The sequence below is a fragment of the Anser brachyrhynchus genome (genome assembly GCF_964034855.1).
Source record: "Anser brachyrhynchus genome assembly, chromosome: 2".
NCBI lineage: Eukaryota > Metazoa > Chordata > Aves > Anseriformes > Anatidae > Anser > Anser brachyrhynchus.
In genome coordinates, this window is record NC_137695.1 from 19,677,036 (window position 1) to 19,699,796 (window position 22,761).

Consider the following 22,761-nt stretch of genomic DNA (forward strand, 5'->3'; position numbering starts at 1 on the left):
AATAACCCACCCGGGCTGGTACAGCCATTTACTGTAAGCACCTCCGCACTTGTATATTTCTGTTTAAAATTACCGCCCTCATTTACTTACATGAACAAAAATCTGTGTAGATCAGGCCTCAAGCGCGTGTATTTTGAAACAGACATGCCCGAGAGGAAAGAGCCTTAGTACACCAAGCCCCACCACGAGCACTGCCTCCCGTGAAATGGTGGTGCTCTAGGGGCTTGCGGCCACGTCAGCCTGTCAGAGATGGGGCCTGTCAGGGGTTTAGAACACGTTACCAGACACTCAAAGCCTATCTCGTTATCCATCTCTACAACACTTTATGCTGTTGCTTGGAGATTTCACTAGAATCTCTTTTGGTCTTGTGTCTAACCAGCTTCTACGGCATTTTCACTTCTGCTCTCGTGGGAGCTGAGTTTCGTTTTCTCTTCAGCTCCTTGAAGTTTCACACAGTAATTACAAAGTAATTAAGACGTGCACATTTTTCTTCCTATCATTTTCTCCTTTCTTATTCTGATGTTTGTCATGCTGATTATTTGCATTTATTTTATACAAAATAAAAACTTTACGTATCTGTTGACATCAAGAAAGTTTTTCAGTATTTAAAATAGGTTTAAGGAAGTGAATTTTTCCCATTTCCATTTTTTTATAGAATATTTCTTGGAAAACATGTATTTGTTATGTAAACCAAAAGAACTCGAGGTGAGATTGGTTTTGGCTAGGATAAAAACTTCTTTAGCAGAAACATATAATTTACTGAAAACCTAAATATTGCAAGTTATTTACTTTAGAAATATAAAATATCCTTAAAAGGAGAGATGTGATAGACTATAACCTTCTAATAGCATATTTGGGTCTCACTGTCAATTACATATTGATTGAAATAATAATATATTACAACTGAGCCATAAAGAAGAAACGATGCAAACTCATGTCCATCTTGAAGACGGACAAAAAGGAGAATCTGGGGAAATACAGGCCAGACAGCTTAACCGCACTCCCTGGAAGGGTTATGGACTGAATTCTCCTCTAAGCCATTTCCAAGCACAAGAAGGATAAGAAGGTGATTGGGAATAGCCAGCAGAGAATTATCAAGGGCAAATTATGCCTGAGCAACCTGATTGCCTTCTGTGATGAGATGACTTGCTCTGTCATGGAGGGAGGAGCACTGACTGTCGTATGCTTTGATTCCAGCAAGGCCTTTGATACAGTCTCCCATTATCTCCTTAGAGCCAAATTAGTGAGGTATGGACTGTGTAAGTGGATGATAACATGGGCAGAAAATCAGCTGAGCCACTGGGCTCGAAGGGTGGTAATCAACAATATGAAGCAGAACTGGCGACCGGTTGTACAAGTGGCATCCCTCAAGGATTCATAGCGGAGATAATACCATTTAATATCTTTATTCATGACCTGGATGATGGGATGGAGCGTACTCTCAGCAAGTTTGTAGACAATATGCCATTGGAGGGAGCAGCTGTTACGCTAGGAGAACAGGGCTGCTGTGCACAGGCACCTGGACAGACTGGGGTTGTGGTCTGACAGAAACCTCCTGAAGTCCAGCAAAGGCAAGTGGGATCTAGGATCTTGCATTTGAGACAGAATAAATGAGCTGTATTAGCAAGAGTATAGCCGGCTGGTTGAGAAAAGTGTTTATCCCCCTCTATTCACTTCTAAGCCTGTACCTGGAGTGCTGAGTCCAGTTTTGGGGTACCCAGGCCAAGAAAGGCATTGCCATCCTGGAGCAAGCCCTGTGGAGGACCACCAGGATAGCTTTGGGGCTGGACCACATCCTACGTGAGAACAGCCTGGGAGACCTGGTTTTGTTCCACAGTAAGAAGTGAAGACAATGAGGCGGGTTTACTGCTGCCTCCAGATACCTAACGGAAGAGCACAAAAAAGACAGAATCAGGCTCTTCTCGAAGGTGTCCAGTGATAAGGCAAGAATCAACAGACACAAGCTGGAGCATGGAGAATTCCCAGTGGACATATAGAAAAAAATGTGGAGGTGGCAAAATGCTGGAAAAGTCACAGGATTTCCTTCCTTGGAGAATTCAGAACATGAACGGACATGGTCTGGAGCAAGCCGATGTGTGGTGAAATGCTTGTAAAAGCCATTGTAAATTCTTTAAATGCAGGTAAGGCCAGATTTTTTAAAAACATTACTTTATTTAGATACCACGCATGAGAGACCTGCTTCTCACAAGTGCTGTACCACTGCAGCTTCAGGATTCAGTTGGTGTTGTCAGTGCTCAGGTTCTTGGTATCTGGTGTTTTCTGTCCAAAAGAGAGGCATCCAGTATTAAAGGTGGTTTTTTTTTTTTTTTTGGAATTTGAGCTTTGAAAGCTACGTACTCTACTTTTCCATGAGTTTCACAAGGACTTTTTTAAGGGCTATTTCTCCACTATTGGCATTAGTGGAGCTTTTCAATGTCTCCAGAAGAAAAACGCTAGAGAGTTGTTTAGGAACTTTGAAAGAGAGCACAAACAACCTTCTCTTAAAACAAAATCCTTAGTAACAGTGGCAACCATCTAAATTAGAGCATGCAGGAACTACTGCAGCTCTTTAACAGTTCATCAGCTACGGTAGTTCCTGTGATTAACCACAGCAAGCGAGAAACTCTGAAATGGTACACGCTAAGGAAGCTGTATTTCTGGGCTAGAAATTGAAAAGGTTGCTCGAGTGCTGTAGCAGGAAGGAAAATTCCTCAGAAACAATTATGAAAAATAGAGCTAGATGAAAATGGAACTTACTGGCTTTACCAAGTAAGATGAGCTCTGCACCAAGCAGTTTCTATTACAGTATGTGCAATTATAGGAAGTAAATGCTACATTTTATTTCTTAGACTATTTTTAAAGTGTGTAATTTTATGTTTAATTACCTTTAAAAACAGATAGAGGAAGCTCAAAATCTTTTCAATCAGAAAAAGAGTATATTTTGAAAGAAATCAGGTTTTAGACAGACACAAACATGATTAATGGATTATTCAAAGTGACATTTATCATCTGATGTTGATCAGATACCTTGCAGGTTGAAGAACAAACAAGAAGCATATACAGAATGTTCTTATTGAACTTACATGTTTTTGATACCGTTCATTAGACACCACAATTTTAGTAGTGAAATCTATCAATTTAGATCGTTTTGCTGAAACAAAACAAAATGACCCAAAGGTTCATATGTTGTTTAAGGTTTAGATTCTCTACCCCCAAGCTGGAGCAACAGTACCCAGGAGCAAGTCTGCAACTCCGTAGCTGACTACACCTGATAAAAAAGGAGCTTGGATCAGTAAAGAGACACCAGAAAATCCCAGGAAGCTGCATGTAAACAACTCACCAGCTGAACTGTAGTCACTGTGAACCTAGAAAGGGTTAAAACCCTTTGCTTCAGAAGAAGGAAGAGGTTAGCCCTTAAAGACTATATAAGCTGCAAAACCTGGCAGTTGTGGCTTGTTAAACTGCTGGGAGGTGGAACTGACAGCTGTGCTGCCTAAGTGGGGGAAGTCATAAAAGGGAAGCAGAGGGCCCCTGAGGGAGTGGGATAGCTGGGCTTCTAGTGTTTCTCTGGCTAGGGGGAATTTTACTTTGTTTGAACTAAAATGGACATGGCTACTGTGAGACACCGATCACAGTAAGGCTTTCAGTTGGTTTGTTTATGGAGAGTTGAACAAGGTGAGAAGAAGCTGTCCTGGCTTCCATTGCACTTAGGGAGGTGGCCAAAGGAGCTACCCCTGGCTGTAATAATTTCCTAAGCCTAGGCTGAAGTAGGTTGTCTATTTTTTTCACCATAAGTAAAAAGAAAGTAAAGCATCACTTGGGATAGATGCCTGACTTCTAATTGAGGCTGATAGCCCCCTTCATAGGTCCTTGGTTATGTGCTATGCTTTGTGTTGGGGAACAAAAGGAAATTGGTAATGCTTAAAATGAAATGTAAGACTCCTTTGTGCTTAAGGAATTGCTGCATTGATCTCTGTAAATTAATTTTAATAATTCTCGTTTTGCATTTTAAATTATGTTCCAGAGTTTGTTTGAAATCCTCTGCAATGATGTGAAATTCTGTGAACCCGGCGACTCTTGATGGCACATCTGACGACTGGCAGGCGATGCTTTCTGCCTGTAAACATATATAGCCAGTAATCATTTCCACACACAAATTGCATTTGTTCTTCTGAAAGCAGAGCAATTAAGGAGCCTGCATTTAAAAGAAGTTTATACTTACTGGTTTTCTATTTCTGTTTTTCAGTTTTACAAATGAAGGAAATGCTTTGTCTTCAAAATATTTGGACTGTTCTTTCTGTATTTCCAATAAATTGGTAAATAACTTGACATCCTTGTGGGTTTTATGCTCTTGTAGAAGGTTAATTTATTTCAGGTATTTATTTTCATCATGTCTTTAAGATGAATTCTTTTAAAAAAACAGCAATATTTTAGAACTATGGGCTGGATTTAAAGTAACCCAGCTTGGCTTGAAGTGACATGTACCCAGACCAATTTATAGAGTAATGGAACAATTTATGAGTCTGCCCTAGCTGAAATTAGTTTCTATGGCAGTTGGCCCAGGGATACTCTGTGGGCCTTCTGTTCTTTGCAGCTGCAGAAAATAATTGTAAAGGGCAGTATTACCTTCCAGTAGCTAGGCAAAGCTTCACTTACAAAGTGTATGATGTCCCTTTTCTCAAAAGTAGAGACCCTAACTCACCAGAATTGCTCTCGATGATCAGTGAAACAAAAAGCAAGTCATTCCTATATGTGCTGGGATAAAGTATTACCTTAGAAAGTGTTATGTTTAAATAGTAAGGCTAAGCAAAACTTTGCTGCAAGCATCAATTAGAGCAAAGGGACTTTAATGGTGGGCTTGCTAGTCCCAGGCTTTACTTAAATAATGCCAAGGTGAGAGCCTGCACCCTGGTTTTAATTTATGCAAAGCATTGATGGAGTTAGTCAAGGGCAACCAGTCATTAGCGCAGTCTTGCTAGCTTATTGTCTCCTTCCCTCACCCCTCTCCACCAGCTCCCAACTGAGCATCTGGTACAGACACAGGAAGGAACAGAAAAATTTTAGTACCAATGACAGAAAAAAATTGATGCAGATATGACAAAACAAAATAGTTTCATCTCCCCTGGAGCTTCTAAATACTGTTCGGTGCTAATAAGGATAGTAAACTACTTCATCAGAGACTGAGCACGTTCTGACCAGCTTAGTCCACTGGTGATATCACACACTTAATAAAGTTCCCAAGCACTGTGAATTGACCCTGGCCGTGCCCTCCTATTCAGTCCTCAGGCAGTTCAAAAGCTTTATATTCAGCCATCAAAAAGTTCTGGATGCTCTAAAGGAGTCTCTAACACTTGTAAATCCACGGGGGGTGGATTTCTTTAAAGTCAAGTAGGAAGTGCCACTCCATTGTTGGAATGTGCGGTAACTCAGAGCATGAATCTCCTATTCCCAAAAACTGTTCTTACCAACACTGGAAGATACAGATCCCAAACAGTCTTCTAAAAGCCAGCTAAAGACCAACTGCTACCTCAGAAGAGGTTGTACTGTCATAATTCAGCCCTTCAGTCTTCTGTCAGTTCCTGGGCCATCATCTCAACATTTACGTTAGCTTGCTCACAGGTTATCTGCGAAGTGAAACAAGCTGTTTCGCTTACAATGGCTCACGAATGCTCTTGTGGAGATACGCCGAGCAAGAACTATCTCCCCACAGGCACTACAGGCAGTGTTGTACCAGGTTTGGGTTTAGCTCTGAAGTTTTTCAATCCTCTCCCAGGCCTTCCAATACTTCCTCTTCCAATTCTGTATATGCACCACAAACTCTGATCAGCAACTCTGATCAGTGTCATGCTATAAAAAAATCTATCAATGGACCGAAGTACAAGTGTTGTACCAGGCAGTATGTGTAAAAACCACCTCACACATGCACAAAAACGTCCGTAAGCCACAAGGGAACAAAGAGCAGACCTGGGCTGCAGGCTCTCTCCCCCCAGAGACAGTCAGCCTGTGCTAGGGTGGGGAGAACTCCCCAGAGGCTGCCAAGGTGACATGGCTACGGAGAGAGCTTTCTGGTGTCAGTGCTGGAAGGGGCCCGTGTCCAAGGCTCAGCCTCCAGCAAGCATCAGGACTATGGTTAGGGTCAGGGACAAGAGCCTACTGCTGCAGGTGGATTGGGGTTGGAAAGGAGTTTCAGAAAGAAACAGTGGGGTGCAGAGAAAACTTGGAAGGGGAGAATGTTTGGCGGGGGCACTTGCTGGGTGTCTTGGTCTGAGGTTCACCCTGTGGTCATGGTTAGGGATGAGGAAAAGAGAAAGCCAAGAGCCCCAGTTGCAGGGAGATGGGAAAGAGGCCGCCAGAGGAAATGGTGGGCTGCAAAGAGAACATGTCTAAGAGAAATTTGGTGTGGGCATTGGCTGGGAGGCCTGGTCAATGGGTCAGCATACAGCTGGGCTTAAAGCCAGGGTTACGCTCGAGAGAGATGAGAGCTCCAGCTGCAGAGGGACTGGGAAGGAACTGGTAATGGGAAGTGTAGGCTGCAAGAATACGGTTGCCAGAACATTTTGGTTTGGCCTGGTGTGTTCTAGTGCAAGGCTTGGCTTTTGTTTGAGTTTATTGATATGGCTAGGGTTAGTATTAGGGCTGAGAGAAAAAGATAACCTACAGCTGCAGTGGGACTGGGGTAGAAAGGACTTGCCCAAAGAAAGGGTGGGATGCAAGGAGAACTTGTCTGGGAGATCCTTCTGGTGTGGGCACCAAAATGGGGGCAGTGGCAAGGCTCGGCTTATGGTTAGGTTTATTTCAGAGTTAGAGTTAGGGCTGGAAGAAAGAGAGAGACAGCTCCAGCTGAAGGGGAGCTAGAAAGGCGCTTTGAAGGGGAACTTTAGGCTGCAAGGAGAATGTGGCAGGGCTGCTTGGTCTGAGGCTCAGCCTCCTCCTAGGGTTGGAGTTAGGGTTAGATTTGTCAGCAAGAGAGAGCCTGATGCTGCAATTAGAATGGGCCTAGGAAGCGCTGGGTGCAGGAAGATCTTGGTTGCTTTTACTGTTGTGTTTTTGTTTTACTGCTTGGCGTCCTGGTCTGAGGCTCAGCATACAGCTAGTGTGAGGGTTAGCATTAACTTTGGGAGAAAGAGAGAGCCCAGAGCTCCAGCTGCAGGAGGGCTTGAAAGCAGTTGTTAGACGAAAGGCTGGGACACAAAGATAACTCGTCTGTAAGATCTTTTAGGTGTGTGCACTGGCTGTGGGCTTGGTCTAAGGCTCAGTACTGTCAGGCGTAGGGATAGGTCTGAGGTTACGGCTGACAGAGAGAGCCAAGAGCTGCAGCTGGCTCAGGGCTAGAAAGTGGCTGTCACAGGGAAGTGTAGGCCGTGTAGGCCGCAAGGAGAACTCGGCTGCAAGAACTTCCTGGTGTGGGCACTGGACAAGGGCCATGTCCAAAGCACATGGTCTGAGCAAGCATTAAGATTAGGGCTGAGAGAAAGAGAGAGCTTGGAGCTGCAGCTGGACTGGAGCTAGAGAGGAGCTCTGAAGAAAAAACGGTGTAGAGAAAATGTGGCCAAAAAAAAAAAAAATGTGGGCAGTGGCTGGGAGTCCTGGTCTAAGGATCTGCATTAAGGTTAGTATCTGGGCAGAGACAGCCTAAAGCTGCAGCTGGAGGGGAACATGAAAGAGAACATGCCAAAGGAAAGGTGGGCTGCAAAGAAAACATGCCTTTGAGAAGGTTTTGGTGTGGGCACTGGCTGGGGCCCCTGGGCTGAGGCTTAGCATAAGACTAGGGTTACTCTCAGGGTTAGAGCTTGGAGAAAGAGAGAGCCCAGAGCTCCAGCTGGAGGGGAGCTAAAAAGGGTTTAAAGAGAAGTCTAGGCTGCAAGAACTTGGCAGGGGGAAAATTTTGCCTTAGGAATTGGCTGGGTAATCCAGTCCCAGGCTCAGCCTCTGGCTAGGTTTATTTTAAGAGATAAGGTTAGGGTTACAGTTGAAGGAAAGAAAGAGACTGGAGCTCTAGCTGATGCACAGCCAGAAAGAGATGCAAAAGAAAAGCGTAGGCTGCAAGTGTGACTGGGTTTTGCCTCTTCAAATGATGCCCATGTCCAGCTCCAGGTATATCATGGCACAGGTGGTGGACCTGTGTCATCCCAACAAGACAGACAGGTGCAAGTAACCATCCTGTTCTTGGCGCCTGAAACTGGAGAATACAAACTTGTGCCTTAGGCCTCATCTAAGTAGTCCAGGCACTTGATTTATCCAAATTCTGATGTAAAGATTATGGTCAACATCTTTTGTTCCTCTGATAACACACAACCTTCCTTGGTAAGGATTCACATCTGCAGGAAGGAGCTCTTCAGAATCTAGGCCAAGATGACAGGAAAGTCTCCTGGAAAAAGAAAGAAAAAAAAAAAGAAAAAAAAAACTTCCTTCCCCAGCCTTTCCTTTCCTATAATAAACCTAACAAAATGTTTGTTGTATATTACACGCTTAAAAACCAAAATGCTTCACTGTATGGATTTTATGGATTTATTCTGGAAAGAAGATGAAAGACAAATATGTGACAGATGTTAGTCACGTTGATGTGTGCAGCATTGCACAATGCTCAGATGTCATGTTCTAAGCAAAATGTAAGGAATAAAATGGGTACTGAACTCTTTTAAAAATCTGACTTCAAATCTATATTTAGGCATCTAAGTAACCTGCTTTTATTCAGAGATGCTGACTATTCAACTGCTTCCATTGACTGCAGTAGAAACATCAGGGATTTTTGCTGTTGTAAGATTTTTTTTCAAGAAATTTTAGAATTTAGAATCCATCTGTAATTCCTAATAACTTTTTACTCTTAAATAATAATAACAATAATGAAATATAGCATCTCTGTTCTCTCCTACCCTCAATAAGATGCAGAAAATAGGCCATATAATAATCCCCAGTAACTGTTTCAATGCTGGAGAGAGATAAAATTATTTGCTTAGATAACTTTGCTATTGAGATCACAAAGGCAAAAGAGAAATGGAAAGGATGAGACACTTGACCAACTGAGTTTGGGGCAACGAGGTTTTAAATTTATGAGCACCTGTGTAAGTCAGTCCCATGAACACACCTGTAGACCTTAACGGCCCTGAACAGCCTCAGCTGGGAGGTCCATCCCCACCCTCTATATAGAGGTTTGAGGACCTCTATTTAAGTTCAGGGATGAGCAGGGGTTGGGTTTTTGCCTGAGCTATGCTGTAGGTATGTCTGTCTCTAGTCTTGCCTTCTGGATATGCCTTGGGGCTATACCAGTGGTAGCTTGCCTCCAAGCCTCTGGCTCCTTCTAGCCTGGCCTCCTGGATGGACCTTGTGCCTATGCTGAGCCTTCCCAGGTGGACCTGGCTTCTCTGGGACTGCTGCTGCATACTGGGCCCCACTGGTGGGGGTGCTGCCTGAACTGGGACAACCCTTGGCTCCTGGTTTGTCCACCCCATGGGGCAGCCATGCTATCGCTGTTCCCCGTGGACCTGGTGACCTTGCTGAACAAGCAGCCAATGCACAAAGTGGGACCTGCAATGGGCACATCCCTCTGTGTGCCTTGGAAGTCAATGGGTGGCTTAGCCTAAGTGTGCTGGATGTGCTGGCCCTTGGGAAGGGGCAGTGCTGCCAGGAGGACTTCCATTGTGCAAGGAAGGAAAGTGTATTTTGTGTACAACACTTCTGAGTTGGGCAGCTGTGCCTTTGCAGGATGTCATCTACCATTGACCACATCCTCTGTGGTCACAGAGGGAGTTTAGAAACACTTTTTAAACATTTTTTAACACTTTTGCTGTGAGTACGATTGGGCAAGCGCATGTTACGGGGGTGCAGTGCCTTCACGGCACAGTGAAACCCCTGCGTGGTGCCTGCAGGAGGCTGTTTCTTGGTGTTTGCTGTATGCTGGCTGTGACAGCTCCGCTCACAGGCAGGAGCTAGGTCAGGAGAGGGCTGGCGATGTCGTCCTGTCCAAGGAGGACATCGGTCAGTGTCCCCTTGCCCAAGCTGTCTCCTCAGGTGTGTTTATTTGGAGGGGAGAGGTGGGAGCGAACATGAGAACCGCGCAGAGCGGCGCGTATTTAGCTGTCTTGGTGCGATTTGGGTTCGCTTCACCACCGGGGGAGCGGTCCCCCGCCCCTCAGGGCACCCACCAGCCTCTCTCCCCGTCCCCTCAGCCGGCCGCCATGACGCCTGCGCGCGCGCCCGCGGGGCATGCGCGCTGCGGCGGCAGGAACCGAAACTCCCGCGCCGGCTTGGAACGGGGGGGGGGGGCGGTGGCGGCGGCAGCTTCCCCCCCCCCCCCCGCTGCGGGGCGGGCAGAGGGGGCGTGGCCGCGGCGCGCGAGCGGGGCCATTTCGGCGCGCGGCTGCAGGCCGGGATGCGCGCGGCGCCCCGCGGCACCCTGCCCGCCCCGCCGCCCGCCCGGCCGCGGCGCTGAGCACCGCCGCCTCCCCTCCTCCTCCTCCTCCATCCCTCCCTCCCTGCCTCCCGCCCCTCCCGCCGGCCGCCGCCGCCGCGCCATGGCGGCCCCCAGCACCATCGCCCCCGCCCTGGCGAGTAAAACCAAGACGAAGAAGAAGCACTTCGTGGCGCAGAAAGTGAAGTTGTTCCGGGCCAGCGACCCGCTGCTCAGCGTCCTCATGTGGGGGGTCAACCACTCGGTAAGCGGCGGGGAGGAAGAGGAGGAGGAGGAGGGAGGGACGGTCGGCCGCTGTGCACCCCCCCCCCCGGCACCAACCCCACGGCCCCGGGTGGGGTCGTGTCCCCCCCCCCCCCCCCCGCAGCGCTGCGAGGACGTGCCGCGGTGCCCCCTGCTTCCATCCTTGGGGGGGGGGGAGGCGATAAAAAGCCCCCAAAAGCTCTGCTCTTAGAGCCGAGCTGCTCAAGTTCACGGCTGCCTCCTGCGCCGTTTGCATCGGGGGTGCCGGTGGCGGTGCCGGTGGCGGTGCCGGGCGTTTAAACCGAGCAGCCTGCCGAGGAGGCTGTCACATGGCCGGGCATTACGGGGCTCAGGGCGCAGCTTTGCAGCTTTAAATAGCCGCCGCGGCGGGTTGCGAGCACGGCACCCACCCAAAGATCACCAAAAAAATAAAAATATATAAAAAAAAATCAGCCGTCGGGGCCGCTGGGCCGAAAACTCCTGCTGCCTCCCTGGCGCGGTGCCGCCGCTCCCGGTGCCGCTCGCTGCCGGCGGTCAGCGGGCGGCTTTGCAGCAGGCTTGTAAAGGTTGTCCCTTTGTTTCCCGCACATCCGAACCCGTGTCGTTTCCTTTGTGTGTGGTTTACCAGCTCGGGCACGAAGCTGGGCATCCCACAGGGGTGGCGGGGATGTGCTGGGGACCCCTGGGTGCCGGCGAGGCACGGAGGGCGGGAGGGGAGCGGGGTGAGGCCGAACGGTCCCCGGAGGGTGGCCCTGCGAGCCGGCAGGAGCTGGTGGTGAAGGGCTGTGAGCAGTGACACCCTACATCACGAACCGATCAGGAACTAGACAGCTGTCTGCTCAGCAAAAAACCCTCTGGTTGTGGAAGTGCGCAGCGTGCCGCTTGCCAGAATTAGGCTTACGTGCACGAGTTGCTCTCGCTCCTAGTGGCTATCTTTTTGTACAGCTCCGAGGCAGGCAGCGCCAAGGAAAGCAGGCAAGCTGGTGGTGGTGGGGTGAGTGAGGCACTTCTGGGGTCTCCCTGGGCAAGAGCAGAGACCTGGCCGTAGTTGTTGCTACACGTGTCTGTTCTGGAAATACCAGTGCTTTCAGAGGCTCTGCCCTCCCCAGTGCCGTGCCGAATAGCAAAGTAAATAGCGACAAACACAATAGTGTACATGACTCCTACCATCATGTGCTACCAGGGAGCGCGTAGCTGTGCCAAGTGGAAGAAGCAATAGGGGCGTACTGCTTCGTGCATGCAAAGCTAAAAACTGCAAATTGGAATCCTTTAGCCGGGGAGGGTGGGCGCAAAGAGCAAGCTCGGGAATACGGCAAACTTGGAGAAGTGCACCCCTGTGCTTGTGAGAAGGCATGGCTGTGGGCTTGAGCATCTGCCGTGTGCTGCAGATATTCTGGTTCCTCATCCTGCTGCAAGGCGTAATCATGATTAATACTTTGGGCCCCGTGGAAAGAAAATCCTTCTAAATTAGAGTATGAAAAATAATTTGTGTCCAAATCTAAATATCTCTTCTTAGCCAAGAACGTAGCATCGAAGCGTTGCAGGATCCTCTGTTAGATGCTCACCCCGTTGGTTTGTACCGCCTGATGTGGCTTAGTCTGACAAGTGAAAATGAGTCTTTAGTGTGATTGGAGCAGGCTCTGTTATCACAAATAAGAATTTCTTGCAGACAAAATACAGAGTACCTATGTGGGTTCATTAGAAACAGGAATTAAGGATACTTAAGTTTCTTAGCAAAACAAACAGAAACCCATAATAAAAGGTTAGTCTAGGAAATGAGCATAATTCATAGTTTATGATGATAGTAATTAAATAAACTTAGAACATATTACTCATCTGAAAAATCTTACTTAAGACTTGCTTCCACTGCTGTGCGTAGCAATTAATGGGACAGTAACAGTCCCCGTGTCTTATAACAGATTTGGGAGGAAGGATGCATTGAAGTGGTGCGTCTGAGATGCAGTTCCCATGTTTCTGACAGAATGTGGTACACGCTGGAAGGAAGCGCTTGGTGAAGATAAAATGTGAAAAATGGGCTTTTCTGTAGGCTTTTCAACTTGGAGTGTAGGCCCAGAGTACTGCTATAATGTGACAACTGAGTTTTGAGGGATCCTTGGATTTTAAATTGAATGTGTAAAGGTGACCCGTATAAAGAGAAAGTTACAAGATCTGTTTTCTTAACTCTCCTATCCTAGAAGGAAATACGGCTCTAAAAAGGGAGGTGTAGTGCATCAGCATCACAAAGCAACGGGGCTAATAGCGAATGTGTGAATTCCTAATCAGGAAAAAACCTGCAGGGAGGTGCCTGTTACCTAAGGCTCTTAAAACAAGCGAAAACTTCTTCCCTCCTCAAGCTGTTAGAAAATTGTTTTGGCGGCCCAGGTTGTTGTTTAGGTAGAGAGATACCAAATGCGAAATCCTAATTGGGAACGCAGTCAAATTCAGTAATTTAGAAGGGCACGTGGGGGAAAACGATGTGTAAACAGTACCCAAAGATCTTAATAGCATGGAAATGTGCTCGCATTCAGAGCGATAAATTCACTTTTTGGTGTGCTGAAATATGCTGTTGAATGAAACTTTCCACCACGTGAAAAGGAAAGCAACCCTGTCCCAGTCCGTAGGAGCGATTGTGATACTGGCGGCTGTTGTAGCATCAAAGGCTAATTGTTGGTGTGCTCGGATCTTCCGGGCATCTGCATCATTAAGAATTGATCTTATCTTGGTCTTTTACGTTGTGTCAAAGATAATCTGGCTGCACTGCTGAAACAGTTGTTTAAACTCAGCAGTTAATATGACTTAGAGCTACACTTCTAACTAGTATAGTTGTAAGAAAATTTCATTTACCAGTGGCGTAGTAAATGACATTCTCACCTTCATACTGTCACCACTGGCAGACTTCCAGCAACCGGGGGAGGGAGCAGGAAGGTGGCACGTAAGTTTTTGTCCAATGCTTTGGGAAGTCATGCTTCCCTTCTTTCATTCTGTGCCAAAAATGGAAGGCAGGCGTACATATTCTGCTTTTTCTGCAGGATATTACAGTTGTCCGGGCCCAGTCATGGTGAGTCTGCTCTCTCCCGTGTTGGCTGTCTGCTTCTGTCGGAAGCTTGTTAGGAAGGCTGGGAATTTGTAGGGGACTGGGCCTAGGTCCTCCACAAATACAGAAGATCACAGAAGTGGATTTTTTTTGTAACTGATTTTGAGGTGAAGAATGGAATGCTGGAGACCTCGCTTCTGACTGCATTTAATGGTTAACACAGAAGAGAATGAATGCCTAATGAAGTTCCTGAGCATAATGTTGAGTTTATAGAGGGGAAAAAAAAGCCCTCAGCCCCTAGAATCTGTAATCGCCATCTGTTTCGGGATGATTACAAGCTGATCTAAAAATTTACCAGTGCCTGACTTCACAGTGGCATTTGCTGCCTGATAAGCGAGTGAAACAATACGAATGCATGGATCAAATGCCTTTTTTTTCTCCTCCAGCGTATTTACAGAGTACATCAGAAAGCGTGTACTTCCTATGGGTGAAGAATTCAACAGATAATAAACTCCAGAATCGCCTTCGGCTGGTTACATGAGGCATTGCGAGGCCTGATGCTACTGTTGCACTCTCAGCTGTAATCTGGCTTGATCTTTTTAAGAAAAGTGGAACAACAACACAAGGACAGCGTAATAAAAGGGTGAAAGCTATGGAACTCTGTCTGCCAGTGCAGTGTCTTCACCACTATAGTTAGACGTGGGGAGAAGAAAGCCAGTGGGACAAGTAAATGCAGCTTTCCCCCTTGTGTATACTGGGATATATTTGATCGCGTTAGGAAACCTTCTGTAGTTCTACAGAAATACAGAATAATTAAAGCTCGGTTAAGCCCTCTGGAGTAAAAACTATTGGCTTATGTTTATCAGCAGTTTCTTAATAAAAAAAAAAAAGGCAGCACTTACTACTAGCCGTACATGTTCATAAGTTACAGGACTTGATAACTTCTGGGTCCATATTTTTATGTACTTTTAAATGATAGTGAGACTAGTTAAACCCTGAGGATATGGAACTATAGTGTTGATTCATGGCATCAGCTGTCAGCACAGCAGACTGGTGGGAAATTGAGAAGGGCAGGGCTGCTCATCAGTTATATTGTCAGCTGTGTTGCTAGTGTTTATGTTAATGCAGAGCATCACTACTGCAAATGTGCTCCAATAGGGCTTTTTCAAAGTAAAATGCAAGTTATTGGTTTTAGAATGAACTCCAGATTTGTAAGTGTGAGCTTGGAGAAAAACCCTCCTTATTAATTGTTTAATGGCAATGGTGGTAGATTGCATGGGAGAAGGCTCTTTCGAAGAAGCAGGAAGCAACAACGTATTAAAAAGCATTGATTACAGCATAACAGATAATAAAGCAATTAAAACTATTTTTGAAAGTTATCTGGGCACTCAGCCCAGATGTTTGTATGTAGAAGGAAGTAGAACAGGAAAAGCTATTTACTGAAAACTTGGTTCTTTTTTGGGTGTCAAGCTCTGTGTTGCTGCAGAAATTCACTTGATAATGCTTTTGCATCTCAGTGGACACACTCTAGTACAAATAGACATTGCAAATGTTTACTGTGGTTGGAATAAAGGTAGTAAATGTTCTTACATGAAATAAAATTGGGAGTGATGTCTCATGTGGGTGTTCTTCTTTGAACTATCGAAAGGAAATGTACAATAGCTTCTGTTAGGGATGAGACAGGAAGAGCTATGAACAAAAATCTCACAGCAGTCGCAAAGCTACTTTCTGTTTCTTCCCCTCTACAAAATACAGTGCTGCAAAGGCTAGGTTATTTTGCCTATAGGGTTTTGAAACCGAATTTCATTAACCGCAGCAGGGAGGGCTGGACAATGTTCAGCGAAGCGAACAGGCAACGTAAATTTGTTTTTCTGAATCAACTTTGTCATCTTATTTGAGTATCCTGCACCAGATGCCTTAAAAAATTCTGTAGTGGATTATTTTAAAACTCCTTGGTCAATAATGCAGACGCTTACATTATGCCCGTTGGCTAGAGACTGGTAGTTGTTTTTTTTGAGCCCAATTCTATAATTACAAGCTTTGTTTAGTATAACTGTCCCACCCCATTATGCCTCTCCTGGTGAATGATCCTGGTCTCTGCTCTTCTGGGAGAACGCCTCGTGGCGTTCTCACTTCCATAGGCTCTCCATGTGTCATGCAGCTTCGTCAGACCCTTGGAGTAAGATGGAACTACCTATTATTTATTGATCTTCAGTTTAATCTTGTCTAAGCACTCAATTAGAGTTGTAGGCATGTTGGCTGAAAGGTATCTTGACTTGTTGAAAGGTTAGTCTTTGTTGTTGAATGATGACATTTTAAAGAGTTGAAAGAAGTAAGCATTCATCTTCATTTTCTTCTGAACTCCAGGTGATTGAGTGCTGTTGTGGAAAACAGTCTCAGTGCGAATTTACTAATTTATGTTTACTCCTAGGTCCTATTTCCATGTTTTTTGGCTTCTTACACTTGATGCTTGCTATTTAGATGTCTTAACAGCTCCTGGCTTCTCTTCCCTTCTCACTGACAGCGAAACACATCTTACCTTGCAAAAGGGCTGCACCAGTCTTAAGAAAATTGCTGCCTCTCTGGGATGGTAATGACAAACCTTGGTAGCTTCCACGGACTGCAGCCAGGTGCTGTGGTGAAACGGGCTGGTTTTGAGTTGTTGGGATGGTAACCTCAGGTATGTGGCTTGCTCTGTGAACATCTGTTTTATGATCTCCCTGTAGAGCCTGGGTTCTACAATAAGTTAATTAGTTTTGTGCTGAGATGGGTTGATAGCGATGTTGTGAAAATTGTTTGAAGTAGCTGAATGCTGCAGTGATGGATTTCACAAACTGAGAAGAAAACATTAGCTTTATCTTCAAAGAGCAGGTCTGAATCACTTGCAGTACAAATACATACGGCCATACACCTTTTAGAGTACTTATTTTTCATCAGACTTGGTGAACTACCACCTCGTGTACTGAGACAAGGTAATTAGACTAATCCAGCTCTTTTGAGTGCATTTTAAGTTCCCAAGGCAACCTTAATATCGTGAATGTGGCTGTGAGTATATGCGTGGTCCTCTTAGATTCTACGAAAAAACAGGAAAAAAGCAAATTTCTTTCTGAAGCATTATTAGAAAGCCTGTGGAGCTGCTCGGTGAGGCTGAGATTGCAGAACCACCTTGCTGCCACCTATGCTAACTGGTTTAATCCCTCACTTTTCCCAGTGACCCTCTGCAGTTATGTGCTGTACCACCTCTTGCAGGTCTGCTGTTCTGTGTTTGCATCTTATCAATCGAGTCTTTGCCATTCCAGTCTTTCTGGTTAACAAACTCAGCCGTATCTGCTTTTCCTGATCAGTAATTACCCAGCCCCAAACTAATAATCCAGCAGAACTAATATGCTCTGAATTTTTGGATGTACCGCAGCTCACTGATGTTCCTCATCCAGCCACAGAGACAGGTGTGCTAGCACAAAAATGGGGAAAAGCAGAGAAGGTGGGGCAAAACAGCTTCTTTGTAAGGAGGTGCCAGTTTATACCAGCATAAAGTTAGTCACACCACAACCTCTGTAACACTTGAGCCAGCCAAAGTGAGGGCTGCTGGGCTTGTTTCCTCCCTTTTTTCTGGTACAAAACTGATCCAGTGGTGACTTCTTTTGGGGAGATGCAAAATTTAGGGGAGGGAAGAGGCTGGCATGGTGTGCTACAAGGTACATTTTTATGGCTGCTTAGGACAGTTAGAGGGACTGTGTTAGCTCTGGTTTGTGCTCTTCAGCTGATGAGTGGTTTCCTGTCGGCAGTTTGATTTCACATTTGGAGTTGAACTGTTGCCCCTTGTAAAAATAAAAAAAAAATGGGAGCTCTTAGAGCAGAGGCCTTTCCAATTATTTTAACCTTTTGAAATAGGCACGTATTTTGTATGAGGCACAGCTGTCTGTTATACCTGCCAGTTTCCTGTCATCTCTCCCACCGTGGCCTTGAGGAAGATGCTAAAACATTTAACCTTTTAGTTTGCATATCCGGGTAGAAGATGGGTGTCTTCAGAAGAGTTGCAGTGGCTTCCTATGGGCTGCAACTTTTGAAGTTGCTCTTAAAAGTGACAATGTTTGGGAGACCACCTAAACAATATTTCTTGAGTCCTGCCTTAAAGGTTCTCCCGTAGAATATCAAGCCTGTGGTTATAGCAGTCAGGGACTTTTTCTGGAGGGGAGAGAGGAAAATATCCAACTTGGTTAACGTGAGACCAGTCAGAAGAAAACAGCTTAATAAGAATTTTATTATACAGAGCTGAAACCGAGCAATATCTGATTAGCTTGGTGCCAAGCCTCACTAATTCTGTTACCAAACTAGTAATTATGCTGTGGTGCCCTTCGTCTGCGGGAGGCATGTCCTGGTGCGAGGTAGGCTCAAAGCTGTTCTGCAGAGTTTGAGTTCTTGCTTTGATCATGTTGCCCAGCGCATCGTAGATCCTTGCTAGATCATTTAGGTACCAAAACATTGTTTAGCTGCTGGCTGTGTTTCTGTTTGTTCTGCATACTGTTTTTCACTCCCAATGCTGCAAGCTGTCTGTAGTTAGAGGGGATTTATTGGTATTCTGCTGTAGCATGGGCTCATGGGCTGGGTCCTGGATGATGATGACAGAAAACTTCCTAGAGGAGCTCAGTGTTCATTAGGTATGCAATTGTCAGGGCACTTCATGGTGTGCAAATCTGACATAGTATAGTTGCATGTAGCTGAGCAAAAATCAGTAGATTTGCATAACAAAAGCAGGGTTGCTAAATTCTAAGCTTCTTGCTTCAGTCTAACTTCCCGTATTTTCATCTAAATCTTCAGCCAGTTCTGAAAGACCAAGTTGTAAAATAACAAACTGAGAGGGCAATTGGATGAGGAATGGGACTTTCTTTAAAGACTTTGAAGTTGTGATCCTAATAATTCCTTTTTTTTGGTAAATGCCTAATGGTGAGCAAGGTTACTTTTTGGCTTCTGTATAGTTTTGAGAACAGCAGAACAAACACTTGCGTTCAGGGTGTTGGTTGTAAAACTTATGACTCATTAATAAACATCCCCTTTTTCATGAAGTATTGTGTGATTTTTCTTCTGCAAATGATAAAAAAAAAAAAATCACTCAGATCCTGTCCAGGTAAATTCCTTCTCTGGAGTTTCTGCTTGTCATGTGCTGTTCTGTTTCTAGGGGTTTTCTGTGCCTTTCCCAATTGTGAAAGAAAATCATGTCATCTATTCCAGACTTGCTTAAGAAGCCTATATAAAGATGTACAACTTCAGTTTTTAAGATGGTATGCAAATCAGTTCTCGATGTGTAAGATGTATAGACTGTCTGGTACAAGAAGTGACAGCATTTAAAAGCTTGCACTTGAAATTAAATTTTTACGGTAAGGCTTCTGAGAGGAAGTACTTATTAAACCTATTCTCAGTTGGCTATTCAAAAGACTTGGTCGTATTTCTGGGAAAGATAGCAGCCAAAAACACGCTGACTTCACTGGAAAAGCCCATACCCGGCCTCCTCCTCCTCAGCCACCACAGACTTCCCATGGAGGCCGAAGAGATGACTGACGGGGCCGAGGGGCAGCAGCTGGTGGCTCCTGTGGATGGGGGCTTGCTGCTCCCGATGCTCGCTGCTTTTTACCCCTCTCATGGTGGTAAGGCTGGGGGAGAGCTGAAGAGATTCTCTGGCCTAGCTGTGCTTTCTGGGCCTAAGCAGAATGATCAAATCGGTGAGTTTTTGGTCTGACTCATGCTGCACTTGCAGTCTGTGGTAAGCAAGCCAGCCTGCTTGCACAGTGGGCAGGACCAAATTAACACCAAAAAAAACCAACACTTTCTGGATATTACCACTTGTCTTCTATAAACTGGGGGGAAAAATAATTTACGGGAACAAAATCTTGGTATGTTGACACACGCACGCACACACAAAGCCTCGTGACCTGTTCTCAGAAGCCTTTGCCCATTCCTATAGGTGCCTGAGTTCCTGATGTAGCAGTTTCCCCAGCTGTTATTTTGGTCTTCAGCTGATTCAACAATGCTGCTTTCTCTTTCCTACCTACAGCTGCAGGCAGTTGTAGCTGGTTATTTCATTGGAATGAGCTATGCCCTCAGGCTGCGTTGGCTTGGGGATGTTAATAGGGTTCAGATGTCTCTTGGCTAGCAGAGTCCTGCACTCTTCCCTCTTCAGTGCTCCACTGCTGCATGTCAAAGCAAAACAGTATCGGGATCTTGAATCTTGGAGTGCTCCAAGCCTTTTTTCCTGGTGGGAATAGGAAGGATTTTTTTTTCCTTTTCTGCCACTTTTTTGCCCCCCAGGTACAGCAGTCACCTGTGTTTAATAGATATGGTGGATTTGCAGATCAAATTATTTGAAAAGAGTTAACTTGGGAGATTAATTTGTTTCTGACATGGCAAGCACAAAAATACCAACATAGGCTATTTAAAGTAAGGATATAGATTTGGTTGCATATTTTTCAAGATGAAAGTTGTATAACTACTCACCTGGACAAGTTTTTTTCACTGCAACACCTTTTCTGCTTTTCTTTTCCTGTTGCTGAAAACCAGTTCAAATGTTGATGCTAGTTCGTCACTTGGAAGAAATTTAGTACTACACCTTCGGGTAGGTGGAACAAGTAACAGGACTGAGTTAGTAAAGCGTCAAGCTACAAGTTCTCCATTACTTACCATTACCTTCCTAGCTGACAAGTTTGTCTGAGCTCAGAATTGGCTTGTCAGATTCCTTCCAGCTGTTTGGTCGTCTTCTCTATTTGATAGACTAAAGAATTGAACCCTAACTTAATTTTTTTATGTCCATTTCTCAAAGTATGTTGAAGTCTTGGCAGCTTCATTCTCCAAATACTTTGAAGAAAGCTTTAAGAGTTTTGCATGTGCTATTGTAAAGATCCCTCAAGAACCTTGCCATCCCAAGAACAGCATTGGTAATCTGGCAAAGTGTGTAAGGAAATAATACCAAGGATCTAATCCTAACAAGTAAAGAGGGAAAACATTCTGTTAGAAATGGAAGTCTTGTTTGACTCTTATGAAAAAAGTCATTTAAACTGTTAAAGTGAGCTGGGCCTGTAAACAGAAATTAGGGAAAGGGGAAAAACCTTACTATAATTCTGCAATTTACTTGTCCAAAAACATATTTCTGGACTTCTAAAAAGTCTGTTCAGGTATTCCATAAATAACAATGTGAACCTGGAAGGCTAGGTAGAAATTCTACAGAAGATGGACTCTATGATCAAGATACTGCCACAGCTGCCTTCTCCCACAGCTTTCTATTCTGCATTTTATTTGTGTTGGGATTGACACGCTCGTTAGAGGCTGATCAGTCCATAATACCCACACCCCAAGCATGCAAGTCTCCTGACACAAACTTCCTCCACTATTTCTCTGCTAACTCATGTATTTATGAAATGCTGATGAAAACTTTCCCATTTTTATAATCCCATTTCATTGAACAGAAAAACAAAGTTTGCCTCAGAATGAAGCTTGATATTGTATCTCACTTTCCAGGCACCACAGCGAATATCCAGAGCTTTGTGCTGTGCTTCTGGTGCACCCCATTTTTCTTACCAGGCTCAAATGTGGGCTGATGGCATTTGCCCAGGTAGTCATTTTTTTCCCTCTCCTTGTGTGCTTGATGTGCCAAATGTTTTATTTAAAGTTCTACAGGCTGTAACCATATAGGTTAGTTATATATAGGCTGTAACCTTATATACTTAGTTGATGAAAATGATCTCTTGCTTGCTGAAATGCGTTCAGGAAAGCTAAACCTGCCCTAGAGCTGTTGATGCAGTTGTGCCATACAGTCTGCTGGTAAGATTTGTGCCAAACTTCTCGATCAGGCTTCTGTAAGAGACGTGAATGTTTTTAAAACTCCTGCCAGTATTGGACAAGTTTTCAGACATACACAGCAGCCTAGAGCTCAGGGTAGGGTGGACAGGAGCATACAGTCTCACCTCCCGTGTTGGACATGGTTTGGGAGCTGTGTCACTGCAGTGGCTCTTCATGACTGAGGCTTCAGAGATTTATTTATTTTTTTACAGCAACCCTGACAAACCAGGAACAGAAATGCTCGGCTTTTAGACTCCTTAAGCATAAAATAAACAATGTGCTATGAGTCACAGCACTGCCACTGCATAACTGAGGGCAGCTTGCAATTTTCTGTTTCTTTTTTTTTTTTTAGAAACGGACTAGTCAAAAGGTTGGTATTGTTGAATTTTGCTATAACTTCCAGGACAGAACAGCTGATTTTCTGCCTGATTAACCTACCACTTTGTGAAGTGTTTCCTGAAGCCTTGATCCAGTCCGTTTACATATATTTGCCCCTCTCTGAGCAGGCAGCTCTGCAGCTGTGCTGGAAAGGAAAGGTGTGTTAGATGACACTGTGTTAGATAAGCAACCAAACCCAGTGGAGATCTCCCCACCTAGACAGGTCACGCTGGCTCGGGTTCAGGGCAGTGAAATCCGCTCTGAAGTGTACGAGGTGATTAATTAGATGCTTTAGGTAGATGTCTTGAGTTTTTGGATTAAAGATTGCATCAAAGCTGAGTTAAGCTAACAATACAAATTCTCCGCAGCATCGTTAATCATCTTTAACTATCCAGGCTATGATTGCAGAGTAGTTGCATTGCTTTATTGGAAATATAAAATACTTCCTGTGTGAATATAAACAATTTACATAACAGTGACATTTTCCTTGTCATTTAACTCCAGCACTGTGAAACTGAAGGCATTTAATTAATCTTGTTAACTTTGCATGGTGATTTACTAATGAACTGCTTCAATTATTTATCTTTTTTTTTCCTCCAAGGAGTGCTTAAGTTCAGGAAGCACAAAATAACTAACCTGAAGCCAGTAAAGCTGCAGTGCAATCACTTTGCTCCAAGAGACTTCCAGCTGCTTAAAGCTGGCACTGCATCTCCCCTGTCCTTGTTGGGAAGGGGGCATAACCTAGGGTGGAGGAGCTGCGTTTGGGGCCTTGTGTTTTGGGACAGTCGTGCTTCTCCAGTTTCTGGCTGAGATGTGCAGTAAAGGCATGGTTTTGTAGTCCTGGTGAGACAAAGTGAGAGGAAATGGGTAC

At 44.9% G+C, this 22,761-nt stretch overlaps 1 protein-coding gene and 2 long non-coding RNA genes across 3 annotated transcripts in view; 1 reads left to right on the forward strand and 2 right to left on the reverse strand.

The window, feature by feature from the left end:
• Nucleotides 1-573: 573 nt before the first annotated feature.
• Nucleotides 574-3,466, reverse strand: LOC308190193. Its single transcript, XR_013946994.1, has 3 exons — nt 3,341-3,466; nt 1,689-1,883; nt 574-1,589 (listed from the first exon to the last, which is right to left on the reverse strand). It is a non-coding gene; the product is annotated as an uncharacterized lncRNA (long non-coding RNA).
• Nucleotides 3,467-8,254: 4,788 nt separating this feature from the next.
• On the reverse strand, nt 8,255-10,211 carry LOC308189664. Its single transcript, XR_013946501.1, has 2 exons — nt 8,874-10,211; nt 8,255-8,368 (listed from the first exon to the last, which is right to left on the reverse strand). It is a non-coding gene; the product is annotated as an uncharacterized lncRNA (long non-coding RNA).
• A 118-nt stretch (nt 10,212-10,329) lies between these two features.
• PIP4K2A (phosphatidylinositol-5-phosphate 4-kinase type 2 alpha) overlaps nt 10,330-22,761 on the forward strand; it is a 109,121-nt gene continuing 96,689 nt past the window's right edge. Inside the window, exon 1 of the mRNA XM_080579939.1 lies at nt 10,330-10,652. Coding sequence (XP_080436065.1) covers nt 10,512-10,652 — 141 coding nt within the window. The 5' untranslated portion in view covers nt 10,330-10,511. The remainder of the gene's footprint in view (nt 10,653-22,761) is intronic.